General features: G+C 36.9%; 1 protein-coding gene across 3 annotated transcripts in view; it reads right to left on the bottom strand.

The window, feature by feature from the left end:
* PTPN2 (protein tyrosine phosphatase non-receptor type 2) overlaps nt 1–18,271 on the bottom strand; it is a 32,796-nt gene that overhangs the window by 3,472 nt on the left and 11,053 nt on the right. The window contains exons 3-9 of one of the 3 annotated variants that reach the window (XM_074822378.1): nt 18,015–18,115; nt 17,309–17,407; nt 15,992–16,129; nt 8,579–8,788; nt 7,023–7,181; nt 3,142–3,332; nt 1,525–1,626 (exon numbers count right to left, since the gene is read on the bottom strand). In XM_074822378.1, the coding sequence (XP_074678479.1) occupies nt 1,525–1,626; nt 3,142–3,332; nt 7,023–7,181; nt 8,579–8,788; nt 15,992–16,129; nt 17,309–17,407; nt 18,015–18,115 (1,000 nt within the window). Of the gene's footprint in view, nt 1–524; nt 1,627–3,141; nt 3,333–7,022; nt 7,182–8,578; nt 8,789–15,991; nt 16,130–17,308; nt 17,408–18,014; nt 18,116–18,271 lie in introns of those variants that run through there. The other 2 variants (XM_074822360.1, XM_074822370.1) reach the window with 2 other exon arrangements.

Below are 18,271 nucleotides of genomic sequence, written 5' to 3' on the forward strand. Positions count from 1 at the left end.
TGACTTCTCTGAAGTCACCCAACAAGGCAACGCTTGAATAAATAAAACCCAGGTTTCAAAGTGCAGTCCAATACTACGAATTATTAGGTCTCAACTTGAATGACAGCAAGCTACATACAGCCACATATGATCTCTGTATTCAAAGAGAATTTAAAGGACAGCAAGTGATTTGTGTTGAATTACTACTTAGAAAGTGTTATCACCCAACTAGTGGGAAGGAACTGCTCAAGAATTTTAAAGTGACTGTAGCATAGGTATTCCCAAAATCCTAGTTATTAAGTGTTTTAAGTCAGGCCTCTACAGTGCTGGGGAACCTGAAAAGCAGTTCTAGATTTTGTGAAGCTACAGAAGTGGCTCATACAGCAGAACATACTGTGTACAGGAGAATACTACCAACATTTGTTTTCTACTACAACCACCCTTGGAAGTCCAACTCTAGTTTCCTTTGATATGCTTTCTACACCTATTACTGATGAATGAATTTTATTCTTTCTAGCAATTAAAATCTATAGACACACAAAACACTATGTTTCACATTTAATGGAATGTCAGAACTTTAACAATGTTGGCCTTCAAACAGTAGTTGAAGTCTGAATACATTAATCAACAGTATGCTTTTCAGTGGGGGCTAAGTTCTCAAAAGCCTTAAAAAAAAATTCCAAGCCTTACTTAAATAATGAAAACTACAAAAAAATAAATAAGGAATGCAAATTAACAGAATAGAAATTGGTAAGTGCTTCATCAGACCCCTAGCTGCTCATATCATAAACTGGAGAGTCAAAATATGGGGAATGGCTGCACTATTATTTTCATGCACAAATTATAATTACATTTAGTTTCAAAATCAAATTCTTTTTGGTCAGAAATTTGTACAAACTGAGCTTTTAAAAGTACAGTGAACTACAAAAAGATTAAATATGCAATTATAAAATATATTTATCCTAGGTCATAAGAATATAAAAGGTTTATGTCCATGTCACTAGTACATTACACATTACACACATTTAAGGATAACTTTGCATTAATAATGTAAATGATACAACACTGTTTATTGCTTATGTCAGGCATGTAAATTTAAACCCAGACAGCCTTCAGCAGCTAAACCTCTGTGGTTCAGGGTTTGCTTAAGATCTGGTAGAACACCATTTTAAAAAGTGTATAAACAGTTGCAGCAAGTTTGTACCTGCTCATATAAACAAAAAACATCAACTTTGTTGGGGGGCAGCAGTTCATTTTTCTAAGTACCTGCAGTGCAAAGTCCTGAGATGTTGACATGTGATCAAGTTTACATCACTTCTCTATTGTATGTAATAGTCTGTACCCACTCCAGGTGTAAGGAGTTTACTGCTTAAAGTCACACCCCTAGTCATTAACTTGCAGCAGAATGAGCTGCTGGAGCAGACAGGCTTACTGTTTACTTACAAGGAATGTTCTTGAAAATACATTTTCCAGCAAGAATAAGCGCCAACTAAAATCAGTGTACCAAACCCAATCTTAGTGAGAATAGGTTTCCAATATAACCACCTTTTTCTTTTTCTTTCAGTCTCATTTAGCTTCTGCTTCATCTGCTGTAGCTTCTGTGCTGTGTTTGCTTTTCTATCCTCTCGCAGTCGTTTACGGACAGTACTTAAAGGGAAAAAAAAAAAAAAAGGTAAATCCTAAATCATAGAACAGGGAAAAAAGCTATTCAAATAGTAAAAACCTCTTCCCAACACACTCCCGACAGTTAACCAACCCAGCAGCAGCATATGGCAGCAGGGTATAAAATCTAAACCAAGTAATCTTTACTCTGTTTTAACAACCTTTCAGGTCAGTGAAGCCCCATAAAGTATGTAAATGACATATGTTAAAGCTCTAAGTGGTGCTTTGACCTATGTGTTCAACAAGGAACAGAATTAGCTTAATTATCTGAGCTTAGTCTTTCACTCCCATCAATGCCCCATTTGGTGACTGAGATTTTTGGAATGAAGGCTGCTTTTATATGCAATGTCAGGTACTATGTGCAAACATTCACAGTATTCACACTAGCCTCACTAATCCTAACCTACTCACATCTGCATACTGACTTAATGCTGTTCATCTTCGGCTGTAAACCAAATCTTCATCAAGGACACAGGCTAAAAATCAGTTGTGTGTTGTTACACTTAATCAGGGCCAACCTGTAATTCTTGTCTCTAAAAGTACCCTCACAATGTGTTGGAGTTACACTTTCTTACAGAAGTGCCCCCCCACTGCTTGTGAGGGGCTCCTTCAAGCATCTACAGAATCGCTGTCATTGTCTCTCAACACTCATCAAGACATGGAAAGATAAACTCAGCAGTGCATTCAGTAATCCATCTATTATTTCAGAATTCCAGCCTATCTATGCTGCACGGCTGCATCTTGTCTCAGACTGGAGCCCTCTGGGGCAGACACTGCCTCCTCCCGTGCAGCGCAGGCCTCAGCCCACTTTCTGGGTCTCTGGCCATGGATCCACATTTGGCCGCCCTCAGGTGGGCAGGCCCAAGTGACACAGTGCCTCAAGGTGCAGCAACTCCAATGGCAATTCCCCACACAGCAGCTTGCAGCTGAGGCAAATATTCATTACTGCTCATGAGGCAGAGAACTTAATAGAGAAAGACAAATTCATATGACACAGCTAAACCACAGTAATCTATTTCAGTGGTAGATTTAACATGAGTGGAGGGTGACATATAGCTCCAGTGACACAATTTCAAACACCATACAGAAAGTGATAGGTGATAAGAACCTTGTGTTTCTGAGGTATCATATATTTTTCCAAACAGAAGATAGCATTGCATTCAAAAATCAGTATCGACTTAATGTTGGGCACTTTTAGGACCTAATTCACACTGCACAACAGAGTTCACAGTCTGCAGGAAAATGCTTTCAAGCATGAGGTTTAGCTGCTTCAATTCGAGACATTTGTTTCTCTTCTCTTGACCTTTGAACAACAGAACTTTATCACAAGGAATAACTGGTAAGTTGTATTTTTAAAATAATTAAGACAGTCAAATACCACCTGTCCTTTCTGTCTACTGAAGAAAAATCTTTAAGTTTTCTTATGATAAGAAAAGCATACAGTAATTCAGCCTTTTAAGAGAGTGTATCTGTCTTCTAAACAGTCTTCATCTTGCCTACCTTTCAATGTTTCCATCTGTGATATCTTGAACTTTAGTGGCCAGGTCAGTATTTATTTTCTCCATTTGATCTTTGTTCTCCAGGCCTATGCTGTTCCCATTGTACTTCTCTGTGGTTATTTTTGTTGGGTGTGGAGGGGACTGCTCAGAACTTGGCGCTTGGTCCTCCTTAGAGAGCTCTTTCCACCGTTTCTGCAAACAAGGAGAACATATTTCAAACATTCCCCTAACACTGAAGGCCCTCTTTGCCTAAGATGTCTTCCAACAGAACAGTCACAGAGGTAGATTAAAGGAACTACTAGATCAAGTAGAGAAAAAAAAATCTAGACGAAGAAATAAAGTTAGGTGAAGATGCATCTTGTCCAACAATTTCTCTGGGAAGATGCAACTGTGAAGGTATGAGGCCACTATCTTCAGGGCTTGTACTGTCTGTCCACAGCAGCTTCACAATGAGGAAGCAACTTGTCTTGTATAGTCCTGCGCTGTCCAGCACTTGCCATTTCCCTCTACTCTCTACGTGCCTACACTGTGCTGTTACCTTTCATGGCTCCAAAACACAGTAGGATCTTGTGTGCAAGAACTGCCTAAAAAGAGAGAACTGGAAAAAATTTGCAATGCCAGTAATAAAAAAACTGGGGTTATTTATGCCAAAGTCATGGCCTACTATTTCACCTAGTGTTCCATTAGCCCAGAGAACTATTGCATCATAAAACAGATATTCATCTCGTTTTGAGAAGTAATCTGAAATGAGATAGAAGGGGAAAAAAAAAAAATCAGAAGTAAAACTGGTTTGCTAGATCTCTGTCTTGATGGGTAACTGTCCTAGTGATGAACAGTCTGAAGGATTTCTTGCAACAAAATTTCATGCAGAAAAAAAACCTAGAAAAGTAAGAGGAAGGAAAAGAATTGCCTCTAGAAAACAGTTATTTTCTCACACAAACCAGCTAGACTGTATAGAATACCTTGGGGGAAAAAAAAATCAGTTACTTTTAAATGTCTGTGATAAGAAAGATGAATTGAAAATTGACTCTGCACAAAATGAGTGTTAGATTCTTGTCTGTGGAATGAATTTAAGACTGCTGGTCTAAACTAAATATCAAACTCAGAGCTACTTATAAATGAACTGCTGGCAGAATGATCTTTAACAATGAACAGACTCCTCCACTGTAGAAGAGCTTCCAGTATAGATCTGAAATTCACAAAGGGAGTCTTCACAAAGAAGACACTTCACTCTCAGAGGTTTTTGTTGTTTTGTCTTAAGCAAACAAAAAAAGACAAACCCAAGAAAGAGCCACTAACAAATGGAAATCCACTTAGCAGCTCCCTCTTACTGTCATGGAAAAAGGCCTTTTAGAAGACATGGCAGTGTCCATAAGAGACTTGCTGGCTAAGATAAACACTGATTACATCTGCAGCGATAAACCACACAGGAAGAACTGAAATCAGAGGCAATTTTACTACTCTTGTCAAACAGAAGGAATTTCCCACCAAGAATTCTATTTTAAACATGTAATAACAATAGCTCAGATGGCTGGTAATTTTAAGTTTAAATATCTATGACAAGACTACGTGAATGGCAGGACTGGTAAAATAATGTACAACTTGAAGCAGATAGACTGTGGAGGACTGTGTTGCTAAATTACCTTTGCCATTTTATGATAGTACCTGCAACTTCACAAAAAAGAACCACAAAAATATATCTCGGGAACTCAAATACTACACTGCGTCTTGTCAAATTAAGTGTGGAAGAAACAAAGAAGTGACAAAGTTTAAGATATACAATTGTCCTTAAAATCATAGCCAAAACGCCTGTGTAGGGGAGCTAAGACTTAGAGTCTGTATTGCCTCTTGGAATGAAAGGAAACAACAGAAAGGCATGTTAAGATATTCAGTTGACAAAATCAGGTGAATGGCAGATACAGCTTTTGGATTCACAAGTTTCAGTACAAAATTATAATATTCTTGTTCTCTGTTTGCAAAACACATCTACAGATCTAAGGAGTTCAACCATCTTTGTCCTTCCAAAGCCACAAATTTATTTTTCCAGAGACCACTCATTTCAACAGATTTTTCTGAAAGAGTGATGGTTACTCCACTATGTTGTTGAAGCAATATTAACGTATCTTTATTACAAAGGAATTTTATAGAAATGAAAACTTCACCTTGTTCCACCTCACCCATTATATAGTGCTGTACTATAATTAGGAAGCAAGTAATTGTTTCAGCTACGGCCCCATGCAGCAGCACACCAACCACATGCCTCTGCAGGGTTTCAGGGCAACCTGGGTGAGTACGATCCTTCCTTTCAGTCACAGGTGGAATCCCAGAGGGGCTAAATGAAGGGAAGAGACTCCTTGCCTCCTGATACAAGTGTTGCAGTTGCAGCCACTAGATGTAAGCAAGTAAAGGTTCAAGCATATGTTGTGCTTGTCTGTACAGTTTACGGACTTCTGGAATCCATGGAGACGTCAGAGATGAACATTTGGGTATCAGAGAAGCGTTCAATGACTTCATGCCCTCCCCATCGCCAGCAGAGAGAAGTAAACACTTCTCACACTCTGGACAGTATAACTGTTCTCTACAAGGGGAAAAAAAATGATCTAGGTGACCTCTAAAGCAGAAATATTCCTATTAAGCACTGCCAATTGATTTTCTGCACATGACCCTGAGGCCTAAAGAGAAAAGCACCAGGACAACTGCCTGCACTGCAGAAAACACTGGTTTAGGAAAGATCATCTGAACAATCATAACAAGAAAAAGAAAAAAGAACAAATGAGAAGTGTGCCTTCTTAGGCATTCTCTTAGTATTGAGAAATAACACACTTGAACCCGACAAGCAGTATTTCGAGATGACAATGCTTCCTTGTATCCAGGAACAAGAAATCTCGTGATCTGGATGGGTAAGTGTGGGAGTCAGAACTGCTCAGTTTGGAGCATGGCTTTTTAAAAAAAAGAAGCAGAAAAATTATTAGAGAGAATACCCTCATACCACCAGGAACAGCTTCCAGAAAATAAAGAGGCTAAATTGCTATTAGTGTTAGGATGAATCATGCAGTCTTCGAGGACTATGGCACAGGTATCAGACTAACAGCATACTACCTAAGTGTTGATTAGTAGTTGTGCAAAATAATTTCTTTACACAGCAAGTCAAGAAACATTTGTCAATGAGAAGAATCTGATAACTACCAAAACCACAGAAAAGAGGAAACGTGTTTTAGTTTATCTGCTTCATTTATGATTTTAAGAGACCAACAAAATAAAAAAGCCCTAGCATATGGAAGCAGAATTAAGTCTGTTTCACAGCCTCTCCTCCCAGTTCTCCCTCCCACCTACCCCCAGCCATTTAAAATAGCTGTAGCTACTGTTACATCTGCAAACCACACTGATAAAACAGTGAAATTTGGTAATCTGTTTACACCAAAACTTGTTCTAACACAAATTTTAAAGGATATGGAGGAAAAACAAAAGGTAACTTTACCAACACACCTGATCTGTAGCATCAGGTAACTTTACTGTTAGGAAAATATATACAAAGATCAAGAAACCCTAAAAAGATCCTTGCTATCTTTTCAAAGTGATACTGGGCATTACTTTTGCTTTTCAGTATTGAAGGTATCAATGTAAGCTTTTTTTTTTTTTTAAACATTAGTACAGAGAAGTTATTTTTATATTTTATCTAAAAGGGGACAAATCCATAGGATTAAAAGTTTAGCTGATACAAGGCGCTGATGAGATACCCTCTAATACTTCTAGGCATCCACTGAAAAAGGCGAATTATTTAAATCCCACAAAGTTACATGTTTTAAAATAGTTCAGAGCTCGTTCTTAACTATTGTTAGCAGTCTACTGTTTCTGTTTAAATATACAGAACTAAGCATTTACCTGTATAGTTGAATCCCCCATTATAAATTTTGCTCCTTCTATTACAGCCATATATGAAAATCTTAGTTGATCAGGAGTCTGAATAAGTCCCATCCGATATTTTCTCATATCCAGTAATACCTTCTTAATATCTACAGAAAATGGGTCTTTTTTCTCCATCTGTAAAGAAAATTACATCAAAAGTATCACTGCTAGTGATAGAGACAACATATAAAAAATAATTACAAGTTAAAATGAGCCATAAAATTAAATCTAAAAATTTATTTCTTCATATTATATTTCCACTAGTTATATATGAAATTAACATCTCAAATGATATTTGAATTGTTTTTACAGGAAAAAAGGTAACCATCTAATGAAAGCTTATTATGAACAAATCAATGATCATGTATTAACTAAATAAATCAATACCCTAATATCAAGTCTTAAAATGAAGAAATTTAGATATGCTTGGTTTTATTCAGGCATGTATATGGACTTTGGAATAGGACTATAAGACTCAGAACCATAAAGCTGAATTGAACAGCAATTTGGAATGGCTGATTGTGGCACAAGTTTCGTTATTTAAAGCAGAACCCCTAATCTGAGCAATGCACACACTTGTCCCCACACTATATTCATGGGCTGTTTTTAACCACATACCTGCACTTCTTGCAATGTTCACTTTAATTCATCTAATATTAAAGTATACTTACATCAAAATATACACCTATGTTTTTCAAAATGCAGAAAAAACTGAAGAAGAAAATAAAAAATAAATTGAGAGGACCTAACCAAACCAGAAGATAAGTGTCTTATAATTTAAATTAAATCCTATTTCACTTAACCCTGTGCTGTACTTTTCACTATTACCAAGCACAGCCAAAGATAAAAAGTCTGTGTCTGGACTTGAAAATCAAAAAAAACCCCAGAGATTTTAAATATTATTTAATATTTAGAAGTTCACTCAAGTCATGAGCAATTATAGATGACACAGCTCACCAAGCAAGCAAAAAACCTACTCATCCATGTGGTACTGCAACTGGCTACCAAGCCCCACCTCCCAGAGGGCAGCACAGCTAGGGAAACTGCCCCATCCTCCACTACACACTGCAGGAGATCCAGGGGCGTGCCCTAGTTCTCATCTTAGTTCAGACACCAATTTTCTGTAACCTTAAGACAAGGGGCCTGTCAGACCTGCAAGATATCCCATGTTCAGAGAAAAAGACTTATATATTCACAAGCCTAACTTTAAGCTTGTATTGAAAAAAAATCTCAGTCTTTTCTAAGTACATCTTACATAAAAGGAAAAGAATGCTTACTATTTACTTTCCAGGAAGCTTTGAAAATGTGTAATGTACTTCAAAATGGATTTGTAAACGTATTTCTAGAGCTGTGCTTTTAAACCATTGAAATATGTGAAGGAAAAAAAAGTATGATACCATAATTAAAGTTTTCACTGGCATGTCATTAACTTAAATGCTTTTAAAGCCTTCTGATCACAAAGCGCATAGTGGGAAGGGAGGCAGGGTGTCAGGAGAAGGAAAGGGGGGACAGAGAAAATGACCAACACTTACCAGAACGAGACAAGTGTCTACTAATGAAAACGTGCCGGAACGCCCTATCCCTGCACTGCAGTGAACTACTGCAGGTCCGTGTTCAGGACTTAGTGAACCAGACTCTCTGACTTTAAAGAGGAAGTTCAGGAATGAAGCTGGTGATTCAGGAACTCCAAAGTCTGGCCATGTTGTATAATGAAAATGAAAGATCATCCTGGACTCACCACTCTAGAAGTGAAAACAAATAAACAATACAACTAGAAAGCATTCTACTTTTGTTTAGTTAGCACACATTTCCCCGATCTGAATCAATAACTATTTTCTATTTAAACTCCCCATTTAGACAAACAATCCAAGAACTTGCTTCAAGTTGGATGACAACCAACCTGAAACAGTTTTTCATCCAAGTTGGTAGTTTTCCCCTTTGCAGTTACTACCATACACATTTTTTTCTTCTCAAACTTTCAATACTGTATTTGGTTTGCTTTACTATTTGCTCCCAAACATTCTTTTTTTGCTACCATTAATGAAGCTTAATGACCGACAGCAGTTATTTGACTGCTAGCATTAATAAGCCTGAAAAAACTACCCGTCAGCATTGTAAACACTCTCCACTCTTGCTCAGAGCAAGTTGTAATATCGAAAGGTATTAGCATCTCCTTTATACTAACCACACTACTGAGAAGAGCAGGAAGCTTCATGCAAAAAGGCCTATAAGAACCCATACAGCAGGACATCCAGCAAGACTTCTGCTGGACATACTCATTCTTTGTAAGTAATAAAGAAGGATTCCAAAACCGTGCAGTTGTTTCAGAACCATGCAGCTCCTCTCCTAACACAACCAACTAACTGCAAGTATTGAAATGACAGCAAGTGAGTACGTACATATCCAAAAAGCTTTGATAACAAATTTGGATTGTATTTTTATGGAACTCACTTCAGACCTACTGTTAAATGCTACTCCTTGCCACAGTGATTTTGAGACAACTTGATCACTGATTTAGCTCAGGAATTTTAGAAAGGTTCAGTTACTTTTATCCTCCCTCCATTTCATCTTATTTTCCACATAGATTGAAACCTACGCAAACCTCCAAAAAGTTGGAACACAAGAAGATTTAAAATATGAACGTATTCCAGGAAAGCTATTTTTCTTTTTCAGCAAGAGTATAAAATATAGCTAGGAAATTCAAATAAATTCTACTGTTTTTCATCTGCTCAGTCTGTTTCAACTTCTTATGAGAGACCACTTACATAACAAAAATACTCTCCCATTTTGTCTTTTGCCTTCAATGCCTGATACTGCAAGACTGCCAATACTTTCACAGAAAAGTGGATATTAACATGACTCAAGCTACTCTCAAATGTACCGTTATCTTCCAGGAATATTTTGTCTCTCGGCTAAGAGCTCAACAAGGACAACAGAGTCTGATCCATCATACTGGGAAAATGAGTACACAGTAAGATTTCAAAGGGGGAAAAAAAAAAAAAATCTACCGAGACCCAAATTGTATGAATACACCGAGATTTCCTTTTCTTATTTGTCTGAAGCTAAGCATTTTAAAAAGTTTGCATTTTCAACTGAGATCTTCTTACTGATCTTCTGTACCTAGCTTTTCAACTAGTGAGTTAACTCACTAATCAACTGAAATGACCCATTTGTTTAAAAATCATGAAGAAGATATTTTTTTAAGAAATCTGGAAATTACAGAATTTTAAATAAGATAACACTCTTAAGCAATTTCCTCTAAGACAAATAACTCATCAATTTACAAACAAAATTAAGAGGAAAACTGGAGAGATGAGCTAAATGCACATACTAGGTAAAGCAAAGGTTAAAGTTGTTTCTTGTGAATCTACATGAACCTTAGAAGTGATAATGGATACACTCTCCCTCAGGATTCTTAAACAGCATTCCAGATGAAAGCCTTCCTTATACCTAAAAGCAGCAAAAATGCACTTATCTATAGAAAACAAAGGTGATCTGTAGGTTGTTTGGTTTGGGTTGTTTTGTTTTTTTTTTTTTCCAAATCCCATACTGTAACAAGCCCTAGCATCCTCTTCGTAAAAAAACAGTAGTGCTTCAAGCACATGGTCAAGTGTCACCCTGCTCATACACTAATCTGAAAATAGGTATTTCTAAAGGAGAGAGTTAACAGTGCTGTTGTACATCTTGTCCAGCTCTAACCCACAGAATTACTTTTTTCTCCTCCCCATGCTGTACGAAGGTTTTATCCATCCCACAGTTTTCCATCACTTCAGCTCATTTCAAAAATACCTAGTCTCTTCATCTTTCTTCATGGGTCCCATTTCAGTGCACCGGAACTGGCTGGTCTTCTTTGAACTTGCAGTTCCTAATCGTACAGCCAAATCCCATTTGAGTATTTCAAACCTCCCACATTTTCTCTCTTAAACAGAATGGCTCTTTCAAGTGGTGCTTGGCAGTCAAGCTGCACAGCTGAAATACTGTCTTTGTGTGAATATCTGTACCACCCTTTCTTAAAGAACTCCCCTGTCACTGAGCCATGCACCACAGCTATCACTTACGTGAAGTGATGCAGGACTGTAACAAAAAACCATTTGGGCTCGCTAAAAATGCACAACTGTTGATGGACAGAAATTCAGTTTTAAATAACAACTGATTTTATTGAAAGTATTATCAGGAAACTAGATATTCTTTTAAAGAAAAAAGCTGGACTTCAAGACTCAGGCAGTAATATAAATTGTATATATCTTATACACAGGGAACACATTTCTGCATGGTAACTGAAGACCAGCTTATTCTATGGTAACTACAAAATATTCCCCCAAGACTTATTCCCTAAGACTAGCTACCAAAAAACCTCATTTTAAAAATCCTTGAATAATCATGGGACAACATTTAAACAACTTTTCAAGAAAACGAGTCAAACCATTCTAGTGAAAGTTTCACGAACTGCTGGGATAAGCTTTTGGTAAATAACCAACATAGCTAAAACAGAAAAAACTCAGAAAGTTACCACCACACTGCACAGTTCTCCACTGACTGCTGGCAACACTAACAGCATAATCAAAGGATGATCAAACCACAAGCCATGCTCCAGGTTACAAGCAGACACTGACATGAGGACTTGTGCAGAATAACATAATGCCACTAGATTTACGTTCATCAAAACAAGCCTTGTCGTAACCTTTTTACAGTGACTATTCAATCACTCAAAACAAAAAGGTACAAAAATCTTGAACAACTTTAGGTTGTTCAGTCACCCAAGAGTATAAACATCAATGAAATACTACCAAACTGCTCAAAGGAAGTTGATGCCTTCAGTGTCAAGTAGAACAGGTGAAGACAGAAAAACACTGGTCTGTCAAACTTCACACACTCTTTATAAAAGCCTTCATTTCATAGTTTGGTCTAAGATAAAAAGGTGTACAATACACCTACAACCCCATAATGGTCCTGTATTTAATAATGATGCCTTAAGTGCATTAACAACTAATCTGATCATATAAAAAATGAGAAGGCATGCTGTAAGGGCAATATTCTAAGCACTGAAATTCAAAATCTTAAATCAAGTTTTACCACAACCTCTTCTATTTATTCATTCTAATGCCTGACAAAATGGTTTTCAAAATGTACATAAAAATGACAATGAGGATAATGGGGCCAAATAATTCTCACAAACATTATGGGGTTTTTTAATAATTAGTGTAAGTTATTAAAGTCAACGTGGTAATAGTTATGCCTACTGAATCTGCAAAACACTTGACATTCAAGTGAGTCTGGGTTCTCCTTTCCTGTTAGACATCAATACCTTTCCTAACAACTCGGTCCTATTTCTGCGGTCATGAAGACCAAAATTAATCCCTGTTCAGTTTGACAAAGTGATATGAGGACATCCCACAAGTTTAGAAGCTAGTGTATGCCATGTTTCAGAAATCCCTTCAAAACACTCCAGGAATTACATACATATACACATCCATATACAAAGATACAACTAGATCCCAGAACATCGCCTGCCATTGGATTGCTTGCCTCCACAAACAAAAAGATCTTCTCAGAATGTTTAAAATGTTGGACACTGTAAACTAGCAGCAAAGCAGATCTTATCCTCTTGAACTACACTGACTCTTCCTGGTTCATCCACAGGATCAGACAGTGAGGGCCAGTAAGCAGTCTTGTATCACCTTAATCTGACAGCAATGGCCACACAGAGGCTTGGTACTAAATATTTGCTATTTGCAGAGGACTCAAGATTCCACTTGAGGTTTATTAATGGGTCCGTACTCTAAAGTATCATACCACCAGTGTCATATCAAATCTAGTTTATTTCTTCTAGTCCTTTCTCCTCCAGCAAGTATTTTCTTTGCGAACCTCTCCTTCGGCTGCTTTATTCTTATTTCTAGGAACCCAGTCTGAGATACATTCATCAAGGTTCCTCCAGCAATTTCAATTCCTTTCCACTGCCCCATTTTCTCACCCAGTCAATCCCTGGTTTCCCTCAAGTACTGATGCTCATTTGGCCTCCCATAGCTTCCCTGAATTCCCCAGTACCAACCTAGTGGGGTTTTGTTTATAAGCATTAATTGTGTGTCACACTGTATCTTTCTCCAGGCTATCTGGGTTGCCACATCAGCAATTACTGAAAACGAAAGTTTTCTTTCTCTTAAGACCAGTACTCACACTTGTGACAAGAAAAGCTAAAAGCAGCAATAAAGAATAATAAAAAAGTACATAATCAGCACAAAGTGGAGTCTTCCAGAAGTTAGCTGTCAATATCTAACAATTCTCCCATAATATTGTCACAAAGCTTAGCAACCCTAGCCAGTAAGGTTATTTTACAGATTTAACAAAAGGCTCTCATAAACACCTATCACTTCTCCAGTATACTGGGAGACTTTGATTCAAATCACAGGCATGCAATATCTTCACACATAAATGATTAAGAATTTGTAACGTGAGCACAGTATTTTCCTTCTACCCTTATTTTCCAGCAGAGGCAAGGGTTTGTGGCAGCCTTCACAGTCAATCTTTCCTCAAGGAGCATTCTGATACTCAGCAATTACAGCAGAAAGCAGACATCAAGTTTCAGAAAAGCTGATGATTGACACCAGCAAAAGATGTAGGATACACAAATGAACGACAGTGGAAAGGCAGTTTCAAATTTCTATATTCTAAAATGCAGACTGGGTCAGGCAAAAAATAAGGAAATTCCACAATAATCACTAGCAAGGCAAAGCACATTAGAAATATTTTCAAAACTTTTGGAAAGATACCAATAAACACCATCTCCTCTCCAAAGATTTATTGGACTATACTAGCCTTAACAGCAAAAACAAATGTTTGCCTAGAACAGATATAAACAAATCAAACCACCCAATGCCTTGATCTAATCCTAAAAACCAAACGTTGCCCCCCCCACCTCCCCTCCCCCGTACTTCTAATTGCTCTTTAACAAAACTAAAACACCACCAACAAAAACAACCGAATATTCAGAGGTTGCTTCACTGGTAACAACATCAAACAAGCACTTTACTCCTCATACGTATGTATTTTGCTTATGTATTAGAGAGATTTGTTGCAGTAACACAGACTTACTTGAGTTCAGAATGGTTGCAGAATAAAGACAATTCTAGTTCTGTTTTCAAGGAACTACTAAAATTTCTTAACTATTCTTGGAATTCAGAGTATATTTTGTTCATGAGTCATCTTATATTCCAGGCATCAAGTGGCTAAATGTCTTCCTATGCCTCCACCAAAGTCCCCTCCAGAGTAACTTGTATAAACATAGTGAAGCTCACATTTCAAGTTACTGTGAGTACTCAGTTCCCACAAGTTTTATGGTATAATTATCAAATTCTTACAGAGGACTGCACTTAACATTCACAGTGTTATTCCGGAAAATATGTAGTTTTTCTGTTTTGAGTAACCAAGTATGTTCTATTTCTTGTAGCTGTCTTATACAAAAAAATATTCTTTGGAGTTAATATTCGTGGAGCCTTATAGGAGTGCTAGGGCACTAAAATAAAACTTCAACACAGTAGGTTTGCTAAGTATTTGTGAAACTGATTTACATGACATACAAGAAACTCTGTACAGTGCTGACAGGCCTGTGTTACCAGTCCAAAGCAAACCCAGAAATTTAAGTGCTCAATAGCTCCAACTCAAAAGCCTACTATCATGTACTTTGTGCTGTTCAAGGGATCTCTACATTTTGCAGCCAATGTTATGTCCAAACATACACATATCATGAAAACTCCATACTTTGAAAATAGGAAGTTTAAGATCAGGGGCCAACGTCAGCCAGACAATTCCACGAAGAAGCCTTTTCAGTAGTTTGGAAAACCTGCCTCAGCTTTCCAAAAGGAGTTATTCCTTCTCAGGAACTAGTTTGCAAGCACTAGTCCTCTTTTCTTTGCCTTTGCTGTCAATAAACAAACAACTAAATAGAAATTCTTCAGATCAGTAGGACAGAATTTCATAAAGCTCTTATATTGAATAGACCAAGGAACAACATGCCAAGTTTTATCATGTTGATCTCGTGAGGGAGGTTTCAAATTAACAAACATTATCTCAAAGTACCATTAATAGTTACTATAAATTCAAATTATTTTGACCAAATATATCAATGTTTAGTTGTATAAAACAACATGCAAAGGAACACCTTCAAGCTTTCCCTTCCCAAATCCACTGACAAGACAACCTTGAATAAAACTTGCCATACTAGCACTTTCAATTAATATAAGGCAAGGTTTATAGGGAGAGAGAATATCTTACAAGACATAGCTGGAACAAACAGACAAGCTCTTCAATCCTGTCTTCAGCTCTGAAACAGAAGCAGCAAATTCCAACCCAAGCTCAGGCCAGGAACAATTTTTTTGAGCTTAACTTGATTAAATTGTCAAAGTGCTTAATTTTTAAGAGAAAAGGATGGTTGGTCCTGTGGAGCAAAACGGGAGGTAAGCAAGATGAGATAAAGTTACCTATCCACAGGTGGTAATCACCCCTCCCCCCAAAAACTTAGATAGCTGGACTGAATTACACGGAAAACTAAAGCTCCATTAAAAAACAGTAATTACTGAGTCTGATTTCTGATATTCAGAAGAAATCAGAATCTTCAACTCCTAGGTTCTTCCTTTTAGGGTATTTCTTACAGGTCCTCTTAGAATCATCACTACCATCAATTACAATTCAGCATGTTAAGGTACTGCCAAATGAAAAATACAAGTATAAAAATGCTGAAGCTGTTATCTGTTTTAATGTATAGATTAACTCAGATCTAACTCACTTGCTTATATGCCACACATACATCTTCAACATTATCAGAAGCACAGCGTATTAAAATTTTCAGTGTAAAAGCTCACACAAACCTGTAGTGACAATATGCTAAACAGTTTTTCATTATATACTTAAGCCCAAGAATATATGAGCTACACAGACTGAGAAAAGCTTACGTTGATATTTTCTAATTGCAGTAGATGTACTGTGTAATAGGATTTGACGTCTTCAGATACTAGCCTCACACGGAAACCTGTTTCACTGAATGTCATAACTTCCTCTTCTTTTGTTGGCCAGTATTGTGCACACTTCACCTATTTATTTTTTTTTTTCAAAAAAAGGAGAAGAAGAAAGGAGGAAAAAAAAGAAAGAAAAATCTGGTTAAGTATCCTAGTAGCTTGGGCTTTGCATGAGCAGGTTCTGAGACCCCATTATTCAATACAGTAGACTCAAGTACCTGCTCCCAGTCTGGGGAATTCTCAAAGTCCATAATGTTTACAGCCAAGTTACTACAACTGTTTCACTGGCTATTATGCATGCCTGATTTATCTGTTTATGCTTTCTTTCATCACAGGGCTAGCATCTTCTCCCATATACCTTAACCCTTCTATCTCTACCCCCTCTAGTTCTCTACAGTGAACAGAGATCTTTACTCAGTTATTTCAACAACACTTCCCCCCTCCATTTCTGATGTGCACACAAGCACATTTACGTAGCTGATGTAACACATCCAGTTTTACCAACGCTTGCTGAATACTGGAAGATTCTAGTGAACAAAAGAATGAACTAAAGCAGCAATGCAAAACTGTTCCTTGTCCTGTATTCCCCTTGCCCTGCACTCAAACTTTCTGTAGGAAAATTTCTGCATAAGAAAATAAGTGACTTCTTAATGGACTAGCCAAATCTCTTTCACTACCAAATCTACTCTGAAGAAAAACCATAAACCTCAAATGACATGCATTTATAACTAAAATCTAGTGATTTTAGGCACATTAGCAGAAAAACTACTTTGTAACAGAAGATTTCATGCACTCTGCATGTATACCATCAGCTGTAAAGAATCAAAAATAACTAGATCAGTTTGACAGTTGCAGAACAGCAGCTTGTCTTCATTGTTATAAACAAGATAACTATATAACAAATATACTGCTCTGTTAAATTTAGAAGAAATAATCTAAAGATACTTTAATTCAAACTGGTTTTCCCACCTTCCATTTTTTCTAGAACAGACACTGCTTCTACTCCATCTTATCTCTGTCTGTACATCCTCCTTTCTCAGGATGTTACTTTCACCTTTCTGGATGTATATTTATTACAGGCTGTTTTCACCAAACCAAATTTTGTGTCTTAGCTCCATTACTTTAATGTTATATTAAATACATGTTATGCTGTATATCAGTGAAAAAGTGTTAGTCCTTTTAACAATCAAACATTGTTCAACTGTATTAAAATGATGTTGCTTACTTTACAACTTTAGGCCTAGTATCACTTACCGATTCTTTTTCAACAGTTCTGTTCAGCATAACAACTGCTTTGGTTTGCTGTTGCCACACCATTAGCCAAAAATGACAACATGTATTAGGTAGTGGACCCTGTGTAGTAAAGAAAAAAAAAAAAAAGGGTGTGAGAACATACAGGCAAAGCAGTGTTTGAACACAGTTAATAGTTCACCATGTGGAACAGGAAAAAGTCTTCCTCTGAAAAGATTAAACAAATTATTAATAGAATGATAGGAATGACAGGCAAGAAAGTAAACACACTGCACAGATCATTCCAGTACTTCAGTGCTTTGTTTTTTCTAAAAAACAAACAATATAACAGTAAGAACTCAGGGAAGGGATGTTTCAGTTTGGGCATCAATACTATCGTGCTGTTAGAAGAAAAGCTACTGCAGGCACGCTCAGAAAGTACAAGATGAAATAAGGGGTAAAAGTATTGTTGCAACCTATTTCCAAAAGAACTGAAGAGCAATAAATACTTGAAAAGCTTTATATGCAGTAAATTATTCATACTTAAATATTCCCTTTAGCTTTTTCTTAAAATATAAAATAATGTGTCCACAACTAGATCTAACAGGCAGTTAGTATGAGATATATATAATTCACAGAGACAAGGAACCATCCAAATACAATTACCACTGTACAAATTCCCCTTCTCCAGATTCTCCATCCCTATAACCTAGTAATTGGTACTACTTACCTGCGTTAAAATATAGTATCTCTGGGCTTCTTCTATGACCACTAGGCTGGCATTGATATAGTCATTCTCAGAGTTCTGCAGTTTTACACGACTATGATCATCTAAAAATCAAAGAAAATTAAGAATTAATGATGCAACCATCTTGATGAATACTCTCTAACAGGCCAGTTTAGGTCTGACAAGCAATTAGAAATAAAATTCTGCAGTAGTAACCAAATGACAAACTATAAATATACATGAAACTAATTTCTCATGTA

The sequence above is a fragment of the Strix aluco genome, chromosome 1 (assembly GCF_031877795.1).
Source record: "Strix aluco isolate bStrAlu1 chromosome 1, bStrAlu1.hap1, whole genome shotgun sequence".
NCBI lineage: Eukaryota > Metazoa > Chordata > Aves > Strigiformes > Strigidae > Strix > Strix aluco.